The sequence below is a fragment of the Salvelinus namaycush genome, chromosome 5 (assembly GCF_016432855.1).
Source record: "Salvelinus namaycush isolate Seneca chromosome 5, SaNama_1.0, whole genome shotgun sequence".
Classification (NCBI taxonomy): Eukaryota; Metazoa; Chordata; class Actinopteri; order Salmoniformes; family Salmonidae; genus Salvelinus; species Salvelinus namaycush.
The window spans coordinates 50,321,381-50,346,690 of NC_052311.1; the positions used below are offsets into that span (position 1 = coordinate 50,321,381).

At 42.7% G+C, this 25,310-nt stretch overlaps 2 protein-coding genes across 2 annotated transcripts; both read left to right on the plus strand.

The window, feature by feature from the left end:
* Positions 1-299: 299 nt before the first annotated feature.
* On the plus strand, positions 300-15,968 carry ensab (endosulfine alpha b). The gene is made up of 3 exons (XM_038994373.1): positions 300-449; positions 4,844-4,966; positions 13,773-15,968. The coding sequence occupies exons 1-3, from the start codon at positions 396-398 to the stop codon at positions 13,941-13,943; spliced, it is 348 nt and encodes a 115-aa protein (XP_038850301.1). The 5' UTR covers positions 300-395; the 3' UTR covers positions 13,944-15,968.
* Positions 15,969-18,810: 2,842 nt separating this feature from the next.
* mcl1b (MCL1 apoptosis regulator, BCL2 family member b) lies at positions 18,811-21,391 on the plus strand. The gene is made up of 3 exons (XM_038994374.1): positions 18,811-19,455; positions 19,633-19,883; positions 20,012-21,391. Exons 1-3 carry the CDS (start codon positions 18,975-18,977, stop codon positions 20,126-20,128), a joined length of 849 nt encoding a protein of 282 aa, XP_038850302.1. The 5' UTR covers positions 18,811-18,974; the 3' UTR covers positions 20,129-21,391.
* The last annotated feature ends 3,919 nt before the right edge of the window (positions 21,392-25,310 follow it).

The window sequence follows — 25,310 nt, forward strand, 5'->3', positions numbered from 1 at the left end:
TCAAAGGTAGTGATATGTCCTGGCCGAGGTAAACATCAGTTTTAAATTAAGTTGATTATGTTGTGGCTCTGTTGTTAGTGTAGTTTGATGCAACGCTGCGCACAGATTGAATATCCGCACTCTATTGGACACAGCTCTGTCAATCAGTATCTCTCTATCATAGTAGCATTTCATTGGCTCTCCCGGTATCTAATACCACGTGTTTCCTTATACCATTGGTTACTGTATATGTATGTCACAAATGGCAATCCCACACGACGGCGTCACAAAATATGTAGCTTTTTTTGTTGTCACAAGAGGCAGGTTAGATTTGTGGAAGCTAGAGGAGCTCCCCTGCATACATTCTAACCTGCGTTTTCAAGCAAATCGGACTTCCAGTCCATTATAGCTGCGTAATGTCCTCCGAAAATCTATCAGATACTCAGATGGAATATGAGGATGAAAAACAGGTGGGTTTAATATCATGACACTATCTTGAGTTGGCCAGCTAACTATAACGCTAGCTCGTTGTAACGCGTTACAAGTAAAGTGTTTGATTTGATAGCTAGCTAGTTAGCTTTCGGTATAGCATCAAACCTGTAAACGTCTCGTTTACCAACAATGACAGTGTGTATAAGTGTTTTGGAAAGGTATTGAGTAAGATTTACGTGTCTCCCGATAATCAATAATAACGTATGTACTGTATTATTGAGTTATTTATTCCGTTTTCCCTTGTGCCATTGTGGCTCGCTGGTCCATAGGTTATAAAATATGCCTGGGCCGTATTGGTCTATCCTGACACTGCAGTAGTTGAGGTTGAGTCTTCCGGCTTTTCGAGACAAATACAAACAATACTACTATAGCCTATCCTTTGAAATCTGTGTTTCAATGGAAACCAGGGTCAATCATCACAGTTACTTATATGCTAGCGGATCAGTCACACAAAGCTTTAATGATGTATAAGCTAGATCTATTGATTCATACTCGTTTTCAGTCCCCTATGCTTTGTGAATGTTATTTGCAGTGTTGCACTGATATTAGGCTTAGCTATATATACAGTTGAAGTCGGAAGTTTACATACACTTAGGTTGGAGTCATTAAAACTCATTTTTCAACCACTCCCCAAATGTTTTGTTAACAAATTATAGTTTTTGCAAGTCGGTTAGGACATCTACTTTGTGCATGACACAAGTAATTATTCCAACAATTGTTTACAGACAGATTATTTCGCTTATAATTCACTGTATCACAATTCCAGTGGGTCAGAAGTTTACATACACTAAGTTGACTGTGCCTTTAAACAGCTTGGAAAATTCCAGAAAATGATGTCATGGCTTTTAGAAGCTTCTGATAGGCTAATTTACATAATTTGAGTCAATTGGCGGTGTACCTGTGGATGTATTTCAAGGCCTACCTTCAAACTCTGTGCCTCTTTGCTTGACATAATGGGAAAATCAAAAGAAATCAGCTAAGACCTCAGAAAAAACATTGTAGACCTCCACAAGTCTGGTTCATCCTTGGGAGCAATTTCCAAACGCCTGAAGGTACCACGTTCATCTGTACAAACAACAGTACGGGAGTATAAACACCATGGGACCACGCAGCTGTCATACCACTCAGGAACGAGACGCGTTCTGTCTCCTAGAGATGAACGTACTTTGGTGCGAGAAGTGCAAATCAATCCCAGAACAACAGCAAAGGACCTGGAGGAAACGGTACAAAAGTATCTATATCCACAGTAAAATGAGTCCTATATCAACATAACTTGAATGGCCGCTCAGCAAGGAAGAAGCCACTGCTCCAAAACTGCCATAAAAAAGCCAGACTACAGTTTGCAACTGCACATGGGGACAAAGATTGTACTTTTTGGAGAAATGTCCTCTGGTCTGATGAAACAATAATATAACTGTTTGGCCATAATGACCATTGTTATGTTTGGAGGAAAAAGGGGGAGGCTTGCAAGCCGAAGAACACAATCTCAACCGTGAAGCACAGGGATGGCAACATCATGTTGTGGGGGTGCTTTGCTGCAGGAGGGACTGGTGCACTTCACAAAATAGATGGCATCATGAGGAAGAAAAATTATGTGGATATATTGAAGCAACATCTCAAGACATCAGTCAGGAAGTTAAAGCTTGGTCACAAATGGGTCTTCCAAATGGACAATGACCCCAAAGAATACTTCCAAAGTTGTGGCAAAATGGCTGTAGGACAACAAAGTCAAGGTATTGGAGTGGCCATCACAAAGCCCTGATCTCAATCCCATAGACAATCTGTGGGCAGAACTGAAAAAGCATGTGCAAGCAAGGAGGCCTACAAACCTGACTGAGTTACACCAGCTCTGTCAGGAGGAATGGGCCAAAATTTACCCAACTTATTGTGGGAAGCTCGTGTAAGGCTATCTGAAACGTTTGACCCAAGTTAAACAATTTAAAGGCAATGCTACCAAATACTAATTGAGTGTATGTAAACTTCTGACCCACTGGGAATGTGATGAAAGAAATAAAAGCTGAAATAAATCATTCTCTCTATTATTCTGACATTTCACATTCTTAAAATAAAGTAGTGATCCTAACTAACCTAAGACAGGGAATTTCTACTTGGATTAAATGTCAGGAATTGTGAAAACTGATTTGAAATATATTTGGCTCAGGTGTATGTAAACTTCCGACTTCAACTGATGAAAAGTCACTTGTACAGGCAGCATCCTGAGTGGATGCTGGTGAAGGTCAGAGGTCTGTTGACAAATCCACTGTTCATATCATCAATATTCATTGACTATTAGGTATAGGGAAGGTACTGATGCTATACTTTGTCTTATCAATGATAATGGGTGCTTTTAATGCAATGGTATTTTGATACAATGACTAGAAGTGAAACTGGTCATGTGAGAAAATAACATTTCATGGTAGCTAGCTACTATGGGTCTAGCAGTTTGGAACCGTTTGAGGGAGTGAAAAGTATCCAGTCCACTCTTGCATTTTCCCTCATTGGGGCTGAATATAGCAACTTTTACATTTTTGTAATGGATCCAAGTGAATCAGCTAGGGAATCTGTTCATCTGCTTCTCTACCCTGAGTCACCTATTATCACTGCTCCAGCAAGCTTTGTGTTTACTGTCCTCTGCATGGAATGGCAGATATTCTCCTGTACTTCGATTGCAGGGTTTTGTGGGTTTCTCAATGTTTTCTTAGCTTTATTTAGCCAGATAAGTTATGTCTAAACAGTGATGCTGAGACTCAGATTTTTCCAATTAAAATGTATGCCAAACTAAAAACCAATGATTGCATAATAAAAAAATAAACATGCATCCACAAGGACTACTTTTAAGTTTCCACACAAAAAAATTGCAAAACACATTTACTTGAAGAACAGTGCAGATACAAAAATAATGATGGTTTGTGCTGTCATTCTGTTACCAAACTTTGCATCTGCACTGTTCTGTAAGTTAAAAAAAATAAAATAAAAATTGCAACATTTTCTGTGGAAATTGTTATAAGTAGTCCTTGTGCATAGAGTTGTATGGTTTGTTTAACTTTGTAATCATTGGGTTTTGTTTTGACATTTTAAAGTGAAAAATCAGTCTCAGCTTCACTCTGTTACTGTGGAATTGCCCCGATAGAGAATACATGTTTTGCTGACTTCTGCCCAGAGTCTCTGGACTGTGGGCAATAACAAGGTGTGTCCTGTTAGCCTACTTTCCACTGACATCTGTCCATGGACTCCACACTGGCAGTAAAGGGTAAACCAGTTTGTCCAGTGCAGGAGTTGCCTCCAGTAAAACCATAGGCTTACACCTTACAAAAAGCTTTAGCATGAAGGTGTCATGTGAACACTAGAACCACTCTGCAAGCTCTGTGTACCTAGACTTTGGTCAGCAATTACTCAAGGCCTGTTTCTGTATAATATTTTTCTCAATAACCATAAATAACCATGGCTTGTACATATTTGCAGACAAACTGTTTCCCCCTCATAAAGCCATCTGTTTTTTCATGGCACCAATAACATGTCAGGGATGGGAAAACGGGTAACAAGGCTGTTTTATCCACATTAGCTGAGGAAAAGTGTGTGAGATACGGGGAAATAATGGATGTGAAGCTGCTTTTTAGTCACTTAATTCTTACTCAATCATAACACTCGTTTTCTGAGTGAGTTGTTTATCGCAGGCAACCATGAGGGCGTGAGAGAGAGTGTTGCAGGAGAGCGTGCAGAGTGTGACTCATACTATGAAGACGCTTCAACTCCCTCAAGTCATTTTCATGGCGTTAGCCCACTTCACAGCTGAATATGAGTAGGGTTAGGCTATATGATTCAGATGCAATCCTTTCTGAAGTGCACAGTGCCAGCCCAGTAATCTTTTTGTTTTGTCATCATCAGACCATCTTATAACCTTCTTATTAGTTTCAAGTTTTAATGTCACAAGTACAGTGAAATGTCCTTTTTGCAACCTCTAAACCCAACAATGCAGTAATCAATAACAATGTAATACTAAAAACAACATAAGGTAGAACATAAACACACAAGAAATAGAAATAAGAATAACACGAGAAAGTAAGTAAGCATTCTATATACAGGGTCAGTCAGTTCCAGTACCATATTTACAATGTGCAGGGATACTTGAGTAATAGAGGTAGATAATTGTAGGGGTAAGGTGACTAGGCATCAGGACAGTTAAATGGAGAATGTCTATTTTAAAAGCCTATGCTTGTTCTTCTCTGCGCATCATGGCTGACATTATGATGAAGGATATATAGGCGTCGGCTACATAGGCCTATTTAGATGTTTCCCCTCTAGCTAAATTCCTTGCACATAGCAAGTCGCACCCATATGACAGCACATCGAAATGTTTTCTTTGTCTGGACAGGACTCTCAGGAAAAGAATGCCAACCTTGTGAAGGGTGAAGAGGTCAAGCTGAAGGCCAAGTACCCCGGCCTGGGCCAAAAGCCTGGAGGCTCCGACTTCCTCATGAAGAGGCTACAGAAAGGGGTAGGTGGAACCCTTCTCCTGGAGAGCCACAGATAATATATGCTTTTGATTCAGCATGTTAGTGAGGCTGGAACAAACGCCTACACACCCTTGTTGACCACTTGACTAGGAAATCGCATAGGCTTCGAATACTCCTCTTTAAGACATTTCAATACGTTCTGCATTTGAGGATCTCAGATTGCCTTGGTATGTCTGTGGCAGTAGCGATGTTTGAATTAACTTGTCCAGATATTTGTTATTTTTAACATTTTAGAAAGTTCACAAAGAAAAGAGATTTAACTTTCCGTTTAACTATCTTGTGTCAATAAATACAGTTGGACGTAATGACCTCGCACCTACAAAATTATACACTGCTCAAAAAAATAAAGGGAACACTAAAATAACACATCCTAGATCTGAATGAATGAAATATTCTTATTAAATACTTTTTTCTTTACATAGTTGAATGTGCTGACAACAAAATCACACAAAAATGATCAATGTAAATAAAATGTATCAACCCATGGAGGTCTGGATTTGCAGTCACACTCAAAATTAAAGTGGAAAACCACACTACAGGCTGATCCAACTTTGATGTAATGTCCTTAAAACAAGTCAAAATGAGGCTCAGTAGTGTGTGTGGCCTCTACGTGCCTGTATGACCTCCCTACAACGCCTGGGCATGCTCCTGATGAGGTGGCGGATGGTCTCCTGAGGGATCTCCTCCCAGACCTGGACTAAAGCATCCGCAACTCCTGGACAGTCTGTGGTGCAACGTGGCGTTGGTGGATGGCGCGAGACATGATGTCCCAGATGTGCTCAATTGGATTCAGGTCTGGGGAACGGGCGGGCCAGTCCATAGCATCAATGCCTTCCTCTTGCAGGAACTGCTGACACACTCCAGCCACATGAGGTCTAGCATTGTCTTGCATTAGGAGGAACCCAGGGCCAACCGCACCAGCATATGGTCTCACAAGGGGTCTGAGGATCTCATCTCGGTACCTAATGGCAGTCAGGCTACCTCTGGCGAGCACATGGAGGGCTGTGCGGCCCCCCCAAAGAAATGCCACCCCACACCATGACTGACCCACCGCCAAACCGGTCATGCTGGAGGATGTTGCAGGGTGCAGAACGTTCTCCACGGCGTCTCCAGACTCTGTCACGTCTGTCACATGTGCTCATGTGCTCAGTGTGAACCTGCTTTCATCTGTGAAGAGCACAGTGGCGATGTTGCCAAACTTGGTGTTCTCTGGCAAATGCCAAACGTCCTGCACGGTGTTGGGCTGTAAGCACAACCCCCACCTGTGGACGTCGGGCCCTCATACCACCCTCATGGAGTCTGTTTCTGACCGTTTGAGCAGACACATGCACATTTGTGGCCTGCTGGAGGTCATTTTGCAGGGCTCTGGCAGTGCTCCACCTGCTCCTCCTTGCACAAAGGCGGAGGTAGCGGTCCTGCTGCTGGGTTGTTGCCCTCCTACGGCCTCCTCCACGTCTCCTGATGTACTGGCCTGTCTCCTGGTAGCGCCTCCATGCTCTGGACACTACGCTGACAGACACAGAAAACCTTCTTGCCACAGCTCGCATTGATGTGCCATCCTGGATGAGCTGCACTACCTGAGCCACTTGTGTGGGTTGTAGACTCCGTCTCATGCTACCACTAGAGTGAAAGCACCGTCAGCATTCAAAAGTGACCAAAACATCAGCCAGGAAGCATAGGAACTGAGAAGTGGTCTGTGGTCACCACCTGCAGAACCACTCCTTTATTGGGGGAGTCTTGCTAATTGCCTATAATTTCCACCTTTTGTCTATTCCATTTGCACAACAGCATGTGAAATTTATTGTCAATCAGTGTTGCTTCCTAAGTGGACAGTTTGATTGTGTTGTTTAAGTGTTCCCTTTATTTTTTTGAGCAGTGTATATTTTTTTTGAGCAAAAACTTAGTGTCAAATGACAATAGTGGTTGAAGTGTTTCCATTACCCATTTAGGCAAATTGCGCATTAATTGGCGACAGCCTCTGCCCTCCCACACATCGGTTTCATGTCTCGGGTATAGCCAGTGAAAGCCAGCATGTATAGAATGCAATAATTGACTAATATTTCCATATTCTAATAATTCTCATGTGCCAATGTATCGCCATGGTGAAACTTGCACTCCTGTAGAGCTGAAATAACTGGATATTGAAACTTGCATCCAGCCAACCAGAAAAGCAAGACGAAGCAATTTAGGCATTCTTGAAAGTCAGGACAATCCTTGTCCTGCAAAGAAACATTATTTTATAGTTGAAAATATTGATTAAGCAGTAGGCATTTAGAATTCAAATGTGTAGTGGAGCTTTATAGTTACTTGTGACATACTTTTTCTTGCCACTGTATGTGAACCGTTTGGAATTACCTGGATATCTACATTAATTGGTCATCAAATTTGATCTGATCTTCAGCTAAGTCACAACAATAGGCAAACATAGTGTGCTTAAACTAATAACACACAAATTATTGTATTTTTCTTGTATATATTGAATATATAATTTAAACATTCACAGTGTAGGTTGGGAAAAGTATGTGACCCCCCTCCCTATGCTAATGACTTCTCCAAAAGCTAATTAGAGTCAGTAGTCAACTAATCAATGAGACGAGATTGGAGATGTTGGTTAGAGCCGCCTTGCCCTATAAACACTCACAAAATTTGAGTTTGCTATTCACAAGAAGCATTGCCTGATGTGAACCATGCCTCGAATAAAAGAGATCTCAGTAGACCTAAGATGAAGAATTGTTGACTTGCATAAAGCTGGAAAGGGTTACAAAAGTTTCTCTAAAAGCCTTGATGTCCACGGTAAGACAAATTGTCTATAAATGGAGAAAGTTCAGCACTGTTGCTACTCTCCCTAGGAGTGGCCGTCCTGCAAAGATGACTGCACGAGCGCAGCGCAGAATGCTCAATGAGGTTAAGAATAATCCTAGTGTCAGCTAAAGACTTACAGAAATCTCTGAAACATGCTAACATCTCTGTTGACGAGTCTATGATACGTAAAACACGAAACAAGAATGGTGTTCATGGGAGGGCACCATGGAAGAAGACACTGCTGTCCAAAAAAAACATCGCCGCACATCTGAAGTCTGCAAAAGTGGATGTTCCACAGCGCTACTGGCAAAATATTCAGTGGACAGATGAAACTACAGTTGAGTTGTTTGGAAGGAACACAACACTGTGTGGAGAAAAAAAGGCACAGCACACCAACATCCAAACCTCATCCCAACTGTAAAGTATGGTGGAGGGAGCATCATGGTTTGGGGCTGCTTTGCTGCCTCAGGGCCAAGACAGCTTGCTATCATGGACAGAAAAATGAATTTCCAAGTTTATCAAGACATTTTGGTTCCAAGATGGCGTAGCAGTGTAGACGTGTTTGTTTAGTCCTCTCGTGTACGTTTGTATTTCTAGTATTTCTTGTATATATTTTACTTTTTTTTTACTTCTCTTTTCTATTTTTAATTCGATTATACCTTCCGGTAACCTACCTCACCCAATGTGATACGGAATCGCTATTATTTTTTAACTTTGAAACACATTCAAGAACCCCCAGTAGCTAACCAGCTAATCAGCTACAAGCTATTTAGCCATTTTTAGCCGCTGCTAGCAGCTTTTACCTTCTGCACAGACACCAGCCCTGTTATTAGCCTGGATATTACTCACCAATTTACCAGCATCGGACTGTCTCTCGACAACAACGCCGGATTCCTGCCGTAATCCCTGAGCCACTACTTCTGATCCTCACAGCTAGCTTGCTGCTAGCGCAGCTAGCGCCACTGCCACGAAGCTAGCACCAGTTAGCAAACACAATTCTACAATCACAACCTCTCTTTCGCCATCGCCATCCGGCTTGGATTCTCTGTCGACACGACCACGTCTGGTCTGCAGACGAATACCCCATCCGCTGTGCCCTCAACCGGCCTCCGTCTGAGCAGACCCCCTCCGTCTGAGCAGACCACCCCCCGGGCTACTAACTTTAAACGCCGCGTGCTAGCTTAGTGGCGGCTTCCCTGCTCCATCTACGGCTGCCCCCTGGACACTATGATCACTTGGCTACATAGCTGATGCTTGCCGGACTGTCCATTAATTCACGGTACTCCATTCTGTTTATTTGTGTTTTATCTGTCGGCTCTGTGTTTTAACTCAGGCTCTGTGTGTAGTTAATCCGACCCTCTCTGCCTAGTCGTCGCCATTTGTACCTGCTGTTGCTGTGTTAGCTGACTAGCTGCTGTTATCTCACCTGTTGTTTTAGCTAGCTCTCCCAATCAAGACCTGCAATCACTTTATGCCTTACTGTATGTCTCTCTCAAATATCAATATGCCTTGTATACTGTTGTTCAGGCTAGTTATCATTGTTTTGGTTTGCAATGGACCCCGTAGTTCCACTCTCTGTACCTCTGATACCTCCTTTGTCCCACCTCCCACACATGCGGTGACCTCACCCATTGAGACCAGCATGTCTAGAGATACAACCTCTTATCATCACCCAGTGCCTGGGCTTGCCTCCGCTGTACCCGTGCCCCACCATACCCCTGTCTGCACATTATGCCCAGAATCTATTCTACCACGCCCATAAATCTGCTCCTTTTATTCCTTGTCCCCAACGCTCTAGGCGACCAGTTTTGATAGCCTTTAGCCGCACCCTCATCCTACTACTCCTCTGTTCCTCGGGTGATGTGGAGGTAAACCCAGGCCCTGCATGTCCCCAGGCACCCTCATTTGTTGACTTCTGTGATCGAAAAAGCCTTGGCCTCATGCATGTCAACATCAGAAGCCTCCTCCCTAAGTTTGTCTTACTCACCGCTTTAGCACACTCTGCCAACCCTGATGTCCTTGCCGTGTCTGAATCCTGGCTTAGGAAGGCCACCAAAAATTCGGAGATTTCCATACCCAACTATAACACTTTCCGTCAAGATAGAACTGCCAAAGGGGGAAGAGTTAGCCTGCAAAGTTCTGTCATACTTTCCAGGTCTATGCCCAAACAGTTCGAACTTCTAATTTTAAAAATTAATCTCTCCAGAAATAAGTCTCTCACTGTTGCCGCCTGCTACCGACCCCCTTCAGCTCCCAGCTGTGCCCTGGACACCATCTGTGAATTGATCGCTCCCCATCTAGCTTCAGAGTTTGTTCTGTTAGGTGACCTAAACTGGGATATGCTTAACACCCCGGCAGTCCTACAATCTAAGCTTGATGCCCTCAATCTCACACAAATCATCAAGGAACCCACCAGGTACAACCATAAATCCGTAAACATGGGCACCCTAATAGACATTATCCTGACCAACTTGCCCTCCAAATACACCTCTGCTGTCTTCAATCAAGATCTCAGCGATCACTGCCTCATTGCCTGTATCCGCTACGGGTCCGCGGTCAAACGACCACCCCTCATCACTGTCAAACGCTCCCTAAAACACTTCTGCGAGCAGGCCTTTCTAATCAACCTGGCCCGGGTACCTTGGAAGGATATTGACCTCATCCCGTCAGTTGAGGATGCCTGGTCATTCTTTAAAAGTTACTTCCTCACCATATTAGACAAGCATGCTCCGTTCAAAAAATGCAGAACTAAGAACAGATATAGCCCTTGGTTCACTCCAGACCTGACTGCCCTCGACCAGCACAAAAACATCCTGTGGCGAACTGCAATAGCATCGAAGAGTCCCCGCGATATGCAAATGTTCAGGGAAGTCAGGAACCAATACACGCAGTCAGTCAGGAAAGCAAAGGCCAGCTTTTTCAAGCAGAAATTTGCATCCTGTAGCTCTAACTCCAAAAAGTTCTGGGATACTGTAAAGTCCATGGAGAACAAGAGCACCTCCTCCCAGCTGCCCACTGCACTGAGGCTAGGTAACACGGTCACCACCGATACATCCGTGATAATCGAAAACTTCAACAAGCATTTCTCAATGGCTGGCCATGCCTTCCTCCTGGCGACTCCAACCTTGGCCAACAGCCCCGCCCCCCCCGCTGCTACTCGCCCAAGCCTCCCCAGCTTCTCCTTTACCCATATCCAGATAGCAGATGTTCTGAAAGAGCTGGAAAACCTGGACCCATACAAATCAGCTGGGCTTGACAATCTGGACCCCCTATTTCTGAAACTGTCCGCCGCCATTGTCGCACCCCCTATTACCAGCCTATTCAACCTCTCCTTCGTATCATCTGAGATCCCCAAGGATTGGAAAGCTGCCGCGGTCATCCCCCTCTTCAAAGGGGGAGACACCCTGGACCCAAACTGTTACAGACCTATATCCATCCTGCCCTGCCTATCTAAGGTCTTCGAAAGCCAAGTCAACAAACAGATCACTGACCATCTCGAATCCCACCGTACCTTCTCCGCTGTGCAATCCGGTTTCCGAGCCGGTCACGGGTGCACCTCAGCCACGCTCAAGGTACTAAACGATATCATAACCGCCATCGATAAAAGACATTACTGTGCAGCCGTCTTCATCGACCTGGCCAAGGCTTTCGACTCTGTCAATCACCATATTCTTATCGGCAGACTCAGTAGCCTCGGTTTTTCTAATGACTGCCTTGCCTGGTTCACCAACTACTTTGCAGACAGAGTGTGTCAAATCGGAGGGCATGTTGTCCGGTCCTCTGGCAGTCTCTATGGGGGTACCACAGGGTTCAATTCTCGGGCCGACTCTTTTCTCTGTATATATCAATGATGTTGCTCTTGCTGCGGGCGATTCCCTGATCCACCTCTACGCAGACGACACCATTCTGTATACTTCTGGCCCTTCCTTGGACACTGTGCTATCAAACCTCCAAATGAGCTTCAATGCCATACAACACTCCTTCCGTGGCCTCCAACTGCTCTTAAATGCTAGTAAAACCAAATGTATGCTTTTCAACCGTTCGCTGCCTGCACCTGCACGCCCGACTAGCATCACCACCCTGGACGGTTCCGACCTAGAATATGTGGACATCTATAAGTACCTAGGTGTCTGGCTAGACTGCAAACTCTCCTTCCAGACTCATATCAAACATCTCCAATCCAAAATCAAATCTAGAATCGGCTTTCTATTTCGCAACAAAGCCTCCTTCACTCACGCCGCCAAACTTACCCTAGTAAAACTGACTATCCTACCGATCCTCGACTTCGGCGATGTCATCTACAAAATAGCTTCCAATACTCTACTCAGCAAACTGGATGCAGTTTATCACAGTGCCATCCGTTTTGTTACTAAAGCACCTTATACGACCCACCACTGCGACCTGTATGCCCTAGTCGGCTGGCCCTCGCTACATGTTCGTCGTCAGACCCACTGGCTCCAGGTCATCTACAAGGCTATGCTAGGTAAAGTGCCGCCTTATCTCAGTTCACTGGTCACGATGGCTACACCCACCCGTAGCACGCGCTCCAGCAGGTGTATCTCACTGATCATCCCCAAAGCCAACACCTCATTTGGACGCCTTTCCTTCCAGTTCTCTGCTGCCTGCGACTGGAACGAATTGCAAAAATCTCTGAAGTTGGAGACTTTTATCTCCCTCAACAACTTTAAACATCTGCTATCCAAGCAGCTAACCGATCGCTGCAGCTGTACATAGTCCATCGGTATATAGCCCACCCAATTTACCTACCTAACCCCCATACTGCTTTTATTTATTTACTTTTCTGCTCTTTTGCACACCAGTATCTCTACAGTATCTCTACTTGCACATGATCTATGATTTAGCACTCCAGTGTTAATCTGCTAAATTGTAATTTATTCGATTTATTGCCTACCTCCTCATGCCTTTTGCACACATTGTATATAGATTCTCTTTTTTTCTACCATGTTATTTACTTGTTTATTGTTTACTCCATGTGTAACTCTGTGTTGTTGTCTGTTCACACTGCTATGCTTTATCTTGGCCAGGTCGCAGTTGCAAATGAGAACTTGTTCTCAACTAGCCTACCTGGTTAAATAAAGGTGAAATAAAAAATAAATAAAAACATTTTTTGCAGGAGAATGTTAGGCTATTTGTCTGCAAATTGAAGCTCAACAGAAGTTGGGTGACGCAACAGGACAACGACCCAAAAAACAGAAGTAAATTAACAACAGAATGGCTTCAACAGAAGAAAATAGGCCTTCTGGAGTGGCCCAGTCAGAGTCCTGACCTCAACCCGATTGAAATGCTGTGGCATGACCTAAAGAGAGCAGTTCACACCAGACATCCCAAGAATATTGATGAACTGAAACAGTTTTGTAAAGAGGGATGGTCCAAAATTCCTCCTGACTGTTGTGCAGGTCTGATCCGCTACTACAGAAAACGTTTGGTTGAGGTTATTGCTGCCAAAGAAGGGTCAACCAGTTATTAAATCCAAGGGTTCACATACTTTTCCCACCCTGCACTGTGAATGTTTACACGGTGTGTTCAATAAAGACATGAAAACGTATAATTGTTTGTGTGTTATTAGTTTAAGCAGACTGTGTTTGTCTATTGGTGTGATCTAGATGAAGATCGGATCAAATTTTATGACCAACTTATGCAGAAACCCAGGTATTTCCAAAGGGTTCACCTACTTTTTCTTGCCACTGTAACTACATTTATTCGAAAAACATTGTTTCCATTTGTCGCAATAAAGAAAGTTAGACAAAAGAAAATCCACCCCTGTCGAACGGATAAAAATTGAAGATCTTTAGAACGTTTCTACTATTTCTGCCGTTTCCATGACACGTCGCAATTTTTTTTTGTTGTGACATTGCTTTTGTTGAATAAACCAGCTTCAATGAAAATCTGCCTTTTATTAATTTTAACGAGCAGAACTACTCAAGACAACCTGAATTGAATTCCTTCTTTTTTGCCCCCCCCTAGCAAAAATACTTTGACTCAGGTGACTACAACATGGCCAAGGCCAAGATGAAGAACAAACAGCTGCCTGTGGCGGGCCCCGACAAGAACCTCGTCACAGGGGACCACATTCCCACGCCACAGGACCTGCCCCAGAGGAGGTCCTCCTTGGTGACCAGCAAACTAGCAGGCTAGCCTAGCCTCCACCCATCCACCAGGCCCCCAGCTAACGTTCCTCACCTGTCCCCCAACAATGTCCCCCCCCCCAGTCATCTCCAGGCTCCACTTGGCTTTAACATATCGGGGAGAGCTGTGAAAGTCAGTACATATTGCTTGTATGGTGGGGAGGGGAGGTGAGCTGGGACCTTTTCTACCATCACTCCACACAGCTCTGCCCTCTGCGCACTCTGCTCTACCGCCTCCCTTATGTCTTGGTTTGGTGTTCAGAGGTACATAAAGTAGATGTGCCATCGGGGAGGCTGAGTTTAATGCACTTTGTATTATGTACAGTACGTTTTTGCATCCCGAACGACACCAAAATATGTTGTTGACGAGGGAGTTGGGAACCATGATCGCTCCACATTTTTCGATGTTGTGTTCTCGTCAAAGCTGGGTGTAGATGTTTGCGTATTTTGCTTGCACACCAAATCTGGGAGGGAAGGGAACCATGGTGAAGTATCCAAAAGGAAGGGAGTGGTAATCAGAGGGAAATGTGGAAACTGATTTGTGGTTTCCTTTATCTCATGTTCTGTCAAACAAAAATCCAAGGTCGTCCACGCTGACCTGAACGAACAGATATGAAACTGCACATTTTCTGCTCATGTCGCTTTAATTCTTGACTCCCTGTTGCTCTTCTTTTTTAAATATGCTGCATGATTGTAACATGTAACGAAATGTGCAAATCTGGAGGGGTTAGACGACTGATAGGAAGTAGCACGCAACCAAATGGAGCCCTGGAATGTCCATGGTCACTCTCCACACCTTCCCTCCCTCTCAATGTCCTGACAATCCACACACTCTGTCTGTAGGCTGCCCATGGCGAAAGCAATGGCAAAGCAAACTGAATACCCATGTATAATTTTTAAGGCTGGGAAAAGAAGCAACTGTTTAATATTCAAGTTAAATCTCAGTTCTGTGGCTATTGCATCACATCAAAAAGCCTAAATGATTTGTAGGGGATCAATTCGGTGTAAATTTCTGTATTGTGTTGAGAAATTTGACATTTTGTTATGATTTGTGTCTTCATAAAGGGTTGTTTGTTCATTGTCACGTATTAGCCATTTACTACAATCTGGCTCTTTTCACTGTTAATGGCAGCTCCTGTTGAGAAACTCTTCCAGTAATAGAAGATTATTGCCTAGTTCCCAATTACATTACTTGCTAAACCTCTCCTCGGTCTCTCCTTCAAATTCAACATAGTAGGAGCCTCCCAGTGTACTGCTAAAGCATATAGCCTTACGTATTGACATTCTAAATATAAAAATCTGTGACGTCAGTAATGGGGTAAACAGTCGGCCACCGGATAAACTGGCCCTGACTGGCCCCTGGCTCACACAGACCTAACTGGGACACAGCGTGTTTTAGAGATATGCTTACTTGACGAATGGCAAAGGGAAGGGATTTTATGACAGGAGAGGGGGGGGAAAAGTGTGAGTGTGGACTTAGTTGACCCTGCTCACACGTGTTGGTATGGTACAACTTGCCAAATAATTATGGTCAGAGGTGTGTTAGATAAATCATACAAAAGTAAAATGCTTGTACTCTGGTTTAAAGGTCAGAGGTTGTAGGCTATGTTATCACCTGAATTAGTTGTCCTATCTCAATGTATCACACAATACACACTTGATCACTCCTTTCTTGGCACCTTTTGAATATTCCCTGTGTCTAATTGCAGGGAAGAAGATCATTGGCATTGGGTGTGCTTGTCTGGGTTAGTATGAATGTGCTACTGTTCTCTGTCCCAACAGGTGTAAATAGGCTTTTGGGGGTTGAGGATTTTTTTCTTTCTGTTGATTTCACTACTTGTAGTTCTCTGATTCAATGTTTCCTTTCTCCTGTCATTGAATACACTACTTAAGCTTCATATATATATATTTTTTTTACTACAGAGACATTAATCTGTATAATATGAATGTGTGTAAATGCTGCTGATTCAGTCGATGACAAATCTTTTAAACTGAGATATTACCCTAATAAAGAACGCCTGTCCTAGGATTCAAACTATCGGACCCATTCCTATCGTGAATATCTGCTAATGGGAGACTCACTAACCACTCCAGGGTTGGGGGTCTAATTACATTTCAATTAGGATATGAATTGGAATTGTACCCATGATCAATGCAATCCATTTTGGGAACTAGCCAGCTGGAGTTGAAATTTAATTGACACCAACTTGTTACTTGAATCTGAACAAAGACCGTGCAGAATTCTAAATATTTGTAGCATGGCTTATTAAAGTGTCAAATAATATAATTGGATATGCTGAAATGAAGGTTGTTGAAACAACAGCAATCAAGAATTCCTCTCCTAAGTTTTTGTGCACTGTCTGGCTTTGTATGGAGCAATGTATTGAGGGATATACAGTTGAAGTCAGAAGTTTACATACACCTTAGCCAAATACATTTAAACTCAGTTTTTCACAATTCCTGACATTTAATCCTAGTAAAAATTCCCTGTCGTAGGTCAATTAGGATCACCACTATTTTAAGAATGTGAAATGTCAGAATAATAGTAGAAAGATTTTTCTTTCATCACATTCCCAGTGGGTCAGAAGTTTACACACTCAATTAGTATTTGGTAGCATTGCCTTTAAATTGTTTAACTTGGGTCAAACGTTTCAGGTAGCCTTCCTCAAGCATCCCACAATAAGTTGGGTGAATTTTGGCCCATTCCTCCTGACAGAGCTGGTGTAACTGAGTCAGTTTTGTAGGCCTCCTTGCTCGCACACGCTTTTTCAGTTCTGCCCACAACTTTTCTAGAGGATTGAGGTCAGGGCTTTGTGATGGCCATTCCAATACCTTGACTTTGTTGTCCCTAAGCCATTTTGCCACAACTTTGTAAGCATGCTTTGGGTCATTGTCCTTTTGGAAGACCCATTTGCGACCAAGCTTTAACTTCCTGACTGATGTCTTGAGATGTTGCTTCAATATATCCACAATTTTTCTTCCTCATGAAGCCATCTATTTTGTGAAGTGCACCAGTCCCTCCTGCAGCAAAGCACCCCCACAACATGATGCTGCCACCCCCGTGCTTCATGGTTGGGATAGTGTTCTTCGGCCTGCAAGCCTCCCCCTTTTTCCTCCAAACATAACGATGGTCATTATGGCCAAACAGTTATATTTTTGTTTCATCAGACCAGAGCACATTTCTCCAAAGTACGATCTTTGTCCCCATGTGCAGTTGCAAACTTTAGTCTGGCTTTTTTTATGGCAGTTTTGGAGCAGTGGCTTCTTCCTTGCTGAGCGGCCATTCAAATTATGTCTCTATAGGACTCATTTTACTGTGGATATAGATACTTTTGTACCTGTTTCCTCCAGCATCTTCACAAGGTCCTTTGATGCTCTTCTGGGATTGATTTGCACTTTTCGCACCAAAGTACGTTCATCTCTAGGAGACAGAATGCATCTCCTTCCTGAGCGGTATGATGGCTGCGTGTTCCCATGGTGTTTATACTTGCGTACTATTGTTTGTACAGATGAACGTGGTACCTTCAGGCGTTTGGAAATTGCTCCCAAGGATGAACTAGACTTTTTGAGGTCTACAATAGTTTTTTCTGAGATCTTGGCTGATTTCTTTTGATTTTCCCATGATGTCAAGCAAAGAGGCACTGCGTTTGAAGGTAGACCCTGAAATACATCCACAGGAACACCTCAAATTGACTCAAATTATGTAAATTAGCCTATCAGAAGCTTCTAAAGCCATGACATAATTTTCTGGAATTTCCCACGCTGTTTAAAGGCACAGTCAACTTAGTGTATGTAAACTTCTGACCTACTGGAATTGTGATACAGTGAATTAATCTGTCTGTAAACAATTGTTTGGAAAATGACTTATGTCATGCACAAAGTAGATGTCCTAACCGACTTGCCAAAACTATAGCTTGTTAACAAGAAATTTGTGGAGTGGTTGAAAAACAAGTTTTAATGACTCCAACCTAAGTGTTTGTAAACTTCCGACTTCAACTGTAGGAGGGTATGTTAAAATACCATGTCTCCTGTTCAACCATGATAAGTATGTGCCAGAATGTAAACAAATGAAAATGACTGTGTGCTCTAAAATACCTTGTGCTGCTTACCTAACCTGTTTTTGTTTAGCATACAGTAAAGATGTTTTAATGTTATCTTACTCACTGCATAACTACAACAAAAGTTTATCCTGGCCCAAGATAACTGCAGGGATATCTGGAGCACCCTTGCTCCCAAAAACTGGGGGTTTTACATCAGGATATGCTGATTGTGGAGCTGGAGACAAAACAAAATATTGATTTTAAGAAATTTGAAAGTACATGAGTACTAATAATGTTTCAGTTGTGTGGAAGTAATGGCGTGAATTTGTCAGTATTTGAAATAAACTTTTACATGAATATCAATTGCTTTTTGCTCTTTTCAATGTTCTTCTCACATTATTGATTTGATCACCAGTCCTGTTGACGTTTACAACAGAAACCAATAACCAACACACACACTGTCTCTAGCTACACAGGGCAGGATACCTCCACTTTATATGTTGATAAATTACATACAAAGTATATGATCACAATCCGTCATTGGCCACCAGGGGACAGCAGAACTCCGCATTCACTATTTATCAATGGTCTCTGAAGGGATATAGCAAAGTGTACACACTGTCCCCAGCCAATCAAAACGTAAAATGTATTTATCTGTACCGTTCAATGCAGAGAAAATGCATTTTTATATCCTCTCTTCGTGGATGTATTTATCTGAATGTTATTGGAAAAACATCCCAGATATATTTGTAAAGCTAATTCAAGGAAGAGGGGGCCCAATGGGATAGGCAGTCGAAGTCCCTCCCACTTTTGGCTTTTCAAACGTTACACGACAAAAGGTTGGTCATTTTCGCACCAGACTCACTGTTGTAGTTAGCAGTCAACGATGGGTGATATTTGAGCAACAAAGTAGCTAACCGCTAGCTTTTCGTAAAATAACAGCTCGAAGTGTATATTTTATTTTTCAAACGCTTGTTTATTTATCTAAACGTTAAGCCAAGATGAGTCTGTCGAAGTCGATTGCACGAGCCACTACGATGTTGCATTTTCAAAATGGAGGATCTTCGTACCTAGCTGATGATGCTAGCCCTTTGTACTATTTCGACGGTGCCGTATGTGCTTTGGCGTCACCGAAGTCTAAAGTGGACTTGGGAAATGGGACTGGCGATACTCCACCACGACCCACAACGTTAGGGGTGAATGTCGTGAAAAGCAACGTCCTCGACAATCATTTGTCAGACCGAAGCAACAATGACGACTCTTTGCCCTGCACTCCTCAGACGGCGTCAGAATGTGGGCCTGAACTATCGAATTGTCCATCGGGCGATGAAGTATTGGAACATGATACCAGACAACTCATTGATAATTTTTTGGTGGAATACACTGGACTGTCTCAGCCTCGATGGAAGCAAAGCAAGCCTCTTACGACGATGAAGCGAGTGGTGGAGGACGTAATAGCAAAGCACCGATACGCATACAATGGTACGTAGATTTACAGTAATGATCTCTATAGGTCCTTATGGTACTGTATATCCTAATTTTCTGTTTAAAGGTAGTACTGAGCTCATAATGCGCTAACTTGGTTAATAACATAGCAATATTATCAGTAATATGTTTAGTTCGTTTTACTCAGACCTAGATTATTATTATTTTTTATAGGTATGATCGCCAAACTTGACTTGGATGAGCGATGCGATGACATGAGCGTCATCAATTCTGTGGCCAAGACCATGTTCAGTGATGGGATCACAAACTGGGGTCGCGTCGTCAGCCTGGTGGCATTTGGCGCAGTGGTGAGCCAGCACCTGAAGGAGAGGGGCAGGGGACACTGCGTTGAGTTGGTGGGCCAAGAGATTGCCACATACCTCCTCTCTGACCAAAGGGACTGGCTGGTCAAAAACAATGCTTGGGTGAGTCATCTATGTGGTCCATGAGTCATTTGAAAATGTGAGCTAATCTGAGGACAGTTAAATCTTATTTAGTTTACTTGTTCAATAGCTAATCATGAACCTAACTTTGCCTTTTGTCTCTTTCTCAGGATGGATTTGTAGAGTTCTTTCATGTACAAGATCCTGAGTCCTCAGTAAGGAACACCCTCCTAGCCTTTGCTGGAGTTGCTGGGATTGGGGCAACACTCGCCATGTTGATCAGGTGAATTGAACTATAAAAGACTTACCTGTTACTTTTTTTCCAATGAAGAAAATGGACTATTTCCGCAAGTTCTCTGAAATCCTTAATATCACCATGGTTGGAATGACTACCCAGTGATGTCCTGCTTAGTCAAAGAAGAGGGTCAGTCTGTTGGATTATAGTGACGGACTGAATTGGGACGGCGCTTTGGTGTCAAGCTCAAGTTTGCTTTTTCCCCGCATCAATGTTTTGGTGTCTTTTTTTGTTTGAGGCCATTTGAGGGTATTTGGTAGTTGTCGGAAACAGTCTCCAAATATATTCATCTGACTACTTAAATCTAATGGACCTGTTAAATGGCGCTTTTATTTAATGTAAAAAGTACAGACATTTTATTTTTGTAATAAATGTATAGTTGAATTTAGACTCGTACAAAGTTAATTCATCTGCAAATTTTCACCTCTCTTTTTAAGTAATCAAGATGGAAAAGCACTAGCTAATAGCTATAATTCACAATGGCAAAGTTCCGCCTCTGACCATAAAGTTGGCTCAAATGACTTGTTTCTATTCCTTGTGATATTAGTCATACATGTACATACAGGGATTGGTGTAAGAAAGGCAGAACCTGCATTGAACTGACCACTGAGGGCCTTAGAATTCAACTAAGAAGGTATACCCAGGTTGTGGGCATTGAAAATGGAAAGTGCTTATAGCAGAAAGGCTTTATTTTACATGCAATTAATTGCCTTAGGGGCTTTATGACATGCATGTATGTCATAAATCCCCTATTACTCCTACACCACATTCATAAGTCCATATTCCTGTTCCTTGGGGTAGATTTGCCAGTCTTGCCTGGCAATGCATTTGCGTGGATGCAATGTGACTTCCTGGTTAAGGAAATCTTGTGGCTGTTGCACTAGGCTTTACTGGGAGGGGGAAGGGGGGACCTGTTTGAAAGTCAATTGAAAATTCCATTCTCAAGACTATGCTGATTTGTATTTGAAGTGTTTCATTTCCAAATTATATCCATGTAAATGAAATGTGCTCGCAGGTATATGTTTTAAATATGAGCATAAAGATTGCACATGGTATCTGGCATTGGTTCAATAGAGGCAAGATCATCTGGACAGTGAATGTGTACAGCAGTTCCACCCAACAAACTAGCACTAACCCTCCTGATGCATCTTGCTAGGCAAATTCCTGTAATGTCCTGAAGTTAAATGATTTAAAGGATAAAATCATGCAACTTTATTCACTTTTGTGACTGCAATGAATAAAGGATGTGACTTTATTCACTTTGTGGCTGCAATTGTCTCAAAGCAGAAGTTTGACTGTTAACCTGCTGTGAACTTTGAGACTCTACTTCTCGGAAGGGAGGGAGATTTTGTGAAAAGACAGCAGTGACGTCTGCACTGTGCTAGTTTCTGGTGCTGAAAAGTAAACCCATACACAAATGAATTCCTGTGTTGTTCATAGTCATCTACATACACACAGTCAAATGTGTTTATTCACACCATATCCCCCGAACATGCACTGTGAGGTTATTTCCTAGAAATTAAACTTCTGTGGTAACCACGCCTATATGTGTGTCATAGGCAGACCAGCACGGTATCACTTCAGCTGCAGCCTCAGTTGTCAGAGACATAACTATTAAACTAAGTCCACCAGAACCACTTGGGTGCCTCAACCTCTAAGTTGCCAATAAAAATCAGTTAACAGCAGTCCAAAGATCTTTTACAATGTTGCATAATGTCAGTGACCACCTTTTTAGCTATTTAGTTTGAGATTTTTCCACATAATGCATCTGACAGCTCTGACTGCGCCACAATCATAGCGGTGCAACAGTTGAAGCAAATATTAACCACATCCTTTGTTGCTCACACTATTTTACCAACTTGAGTTTCTTCTGCCTATTTAATCAGGTCTTGATACCAAGGCAGTATTTTATCTCCGAGTACCACAAGATGTAATGCATCCAGTCTCAATTAATTTAATGATATGCAAAATAAAATGACATGCCATTGAAATCCTCTTGCATATAGGCCGTAAAATGACTGAGCGACAGCCCGGAAATTACCCATGTTCTTTCTTTGCATATGTCCGTCACTGATAGTGTATACATGTAGAACGGTCAGAACCAGACTGGTTATTGTAGCTGAGGCTTTCACCTAAAGCTTAAGGAGGGGAACTGGAGCGGGGGGGGGGGGGCTCATGGCGGAAGGAAGCATTGCACATTGCTGGCCTATCTTATCAGGCATGCTTTTAGACAGCTATGGAAATCAGCCACAGAGCAGGTATTGTTTGACCTTTGCTGTGCCCGAGGGAAGTTGGAGATATCACAGAGGGTAGTGACGCAAGTTGAGGGGAAATGAGAGTTCATTTTTGTGTTTGCACTCCGTCTCATAAGAACAGTTCTCCAAATGTAAAATGTGTAATTTATGAGGTTGTCAATGAGGAAAATAACATGACTACACTGTAGAAGACTCACTAGTCTCACCTAGGCTAATTTTGGATCAAATTCACATTTCCTGTGTCAGAGCATGCCGTACTTCGGATAAAGAGGATTTTCTTTGGTAATGAAAGGTGGTATGGAAACAACAATATGCTAGAGCAGGTATTCCCAAACTGGGGTATGTATGCTCAATGCTGTCCGGGGTACGCCAAATAAAAATGTGATTCACTTTAACAAAAAACAAGTGTGTGTGTGTGTATATATACACAACTGTTCAAAAGTTTGGGGTCACTTAAATGTTATTGTTTTTGAAAGAAAAGCACTTTTTTGTCCATTAAAATAACATCAAATTGATCAGAAATACAGTGTAGACATTGTTCATTTTGTAAATGACTATTGTAGCTGGAAATGGCTGATTTTTAATGGAATATCTACATATGTGTACAGAGGCCCATTATCAGCAACCATCACTCCTGTGTTCCAATGGCACGTTGTGTTAGCTAATCAAAGTTTATAATTTTAAAAGGTTAATTGATCATTAGGAAACACTTTTGCAATTACGTTAGCACAGCTGAAATCTGTTGTGCTGTTTTAAAGAAGCAATAAAACTGGTCTTTAGACTAGTTGAGTATCTGGAGCATTATTGGGTTCGATTACAGGCTCAAAATGGCCAGAAACAAAGAACTTTCTTCTGAAACTTGTCAGTCTATTGTTCTGATAAATGAAGGCTATTCCATGTAAGAAACTGAAGATCTGGTACAACGCTGTGTACTACTCCCTTCACAGAACAGCACAAACTGGCTCTAACAAGAATAGAAAGAGGAGTGGGAAGCCCCGGTGCACAACTGAGCAAGAGTACAAGTACATTAGTGTCTAGTTTAAGATACAGACACCTCACAAGTCCTCAACTGGCAGCGTCATTAAATAGTACCCGTAAAACACCAGTCTCAACGTCAACAGTGAAGAGGAGATTCCGGGAGCACATCCAATGCTAGCATCAGTAATTCTACATTTTGTTGTTAGCCCAGCTAGCATGGACACTGCCAGTTGTGAATCTGATGCAACCAAAGCGCTTCTGCCCCCTTACCCGGGAAAGCACCAAACCTGTTGAGACGTTGGACCATTGTAGAGGGGCAAATATGATGAGAACTTAATTGATTTGGGGTTCACTTATATTGGGAGTAGTGCCTTTCCTCAGCCACAGTGTGTTAGTACATTTGCTCATATCTCACAACTCGATGAAACCTTCACTCTTGCGCAGACATTTAGAAACAGAACATGCCAATTTGAAAAATAGGCCACGAGTTTTTTGAGCTAGAATTAAGACTACTTTTGAGTAGGAAGATGTGTAGAAAAGCAACAGATACCATTAATAAGAAGGGGCTAGAAGCATCCTATATGGTGAACTACCAAGTGGCTTGGACAGGCAAGCCCCATACTATTACGGAGGACTTAATTCTTCCTGCTGCCGTGGATATGGCTGGGGGAAAAAGCCAACAAAAACTATACAGACAATGCCTTCATCTAACAACGCTGTTTCATGACGCATCAGTGACCTGGCAAGAGATGTTTTGAAACAATTACTGCTTTGCATACAACCAGTGAATTCTATGCGTTACAGCTGGATGAGTCAACAGACATGGCAGGCCTGGCACAGCTCCTGCTATATGTCTGTTATGTTTATGGGGGGTCAATTAAGGAAGACATCCTCCTCTGGATAACAGGAGAGGATATTTTGGAAGTACTGTACAGCTTTGTGACATCAAATGGACGTGTTGGTATCTGTACTGATGGCGCAAAAGCCATGACCGGGAGACATAGTGGAGTGGTAACGTGCGTGCAAGCAGCTGCTCCCAACGCTACTTGAGTACACTGCAGCATCCACCTAGAGGCTCTTGCTGCCAAGGGAATGCCTGACAGCTTGAAATATGTTTTGGACACTACAGTGAAAATGGTTAACTTTGTTACTTTGTTAAAGCAAGGCCCCTGAACTCTCGTGTATTTTCTGCACTATGCAATGATATGGGCAGCGGCCATGTAACGCTTTTACAACATACAGAAGTGCGCTGGTTATCAAGGGGCAAAGTATTGACACGTTTTTTGTGTGGCAAACTCACACTCATTCTCACACTCATTCTTATGTTTAATAAATGTATTGTGTAGTGTGTGTGTGTGTGTGTGTGGCAGGCTAACAATGATGGCAAAACAACATTTGAGAGTGTGCTGACTGGTGCTAGAGGGGGTACGCAGCTGGAGGTTGAATGTTTGAAGGGGTATGGGACTAGAGACCGTTTGGGAACCACTGTGCTAGAGTAAACATACTATGTACTTTAATCTAATTTAATGTGAACAGTGTTGTTGTGGGGGAGGGCTGCAGCTATATCATGCCTCAATTAAGGGAATCCTTTCAAAGGGTTATGTTGCGCTTAGTCATTAATGATCCCTATGTGTGTGTGTGGTAGTTCTGTTTGTTCAGATCTCCTCTGTCGTCTCTGGTTACAGCACAAACACACATCCATAGAGGTCTTATGAGGAATCATAGTAGGCCCTCCATGGTGACTGGTGCTCACGTCAGACCTTGCCTAATCCTCCTGATAATGACGTTGGCAGCCACCATGTTTACCGTCACCAAAGGGTTAGTTCATGTGGGCCTTGCCAAGCACTTGCTACTCAGGCCTGGGCAACTCCAGTCCTCGGGGCTTGATTTGGTGTCACACTTTTGACCCAGCTCCAGGTAACACCTGACTCTAATAATCAA

Excerpts from the sequence above, each read along its gene's own strand:
- ensab (XM_038994373.1), top strand. The coding sequence starts at position 396 with ATGTCCTCCGAAAATCTATCAGATACTCAGATGGAATATGAGGATGAA. Across the intron at positions 450-4,843 it reads AATATGAGGATGAAAAACAG|GACTCTCAGGAAAAGAATGC; the intron begins GTGGGTTTAATA and ends TTGTCTGGACAG. Across the intron at positions 4,967-13,772 it reads TGAAGAGGCTACAGAAAGGG|CAAAAATACTTTGACTCAGG; the intron begins GTAGGTGGAACC and ends GCCCCCCCCTAG.
- mcl1b (XM_038994374.1), top strand. The coding sequence starts at position 18,975 with ATGAGTCTGTCGAAGTCGATTGCACGAGCCACTACGATGTTGCATTTT. Across the intron at positions 19,456-19,632 it reads GCACCGATACGCATACAATG|GTATGATCGCCAAACTTGAC; the intron begins GTACGTAGATTT and ends TATTTTTTATAG. Across the intron at positions 19,884-20,011 it reads TGGTCAAAAACAATGCTTGG|GATGGATTTGTAGAGTTCTT; the intron begins GTGAGTCATCTA and ends TCTCTTTCTCAG.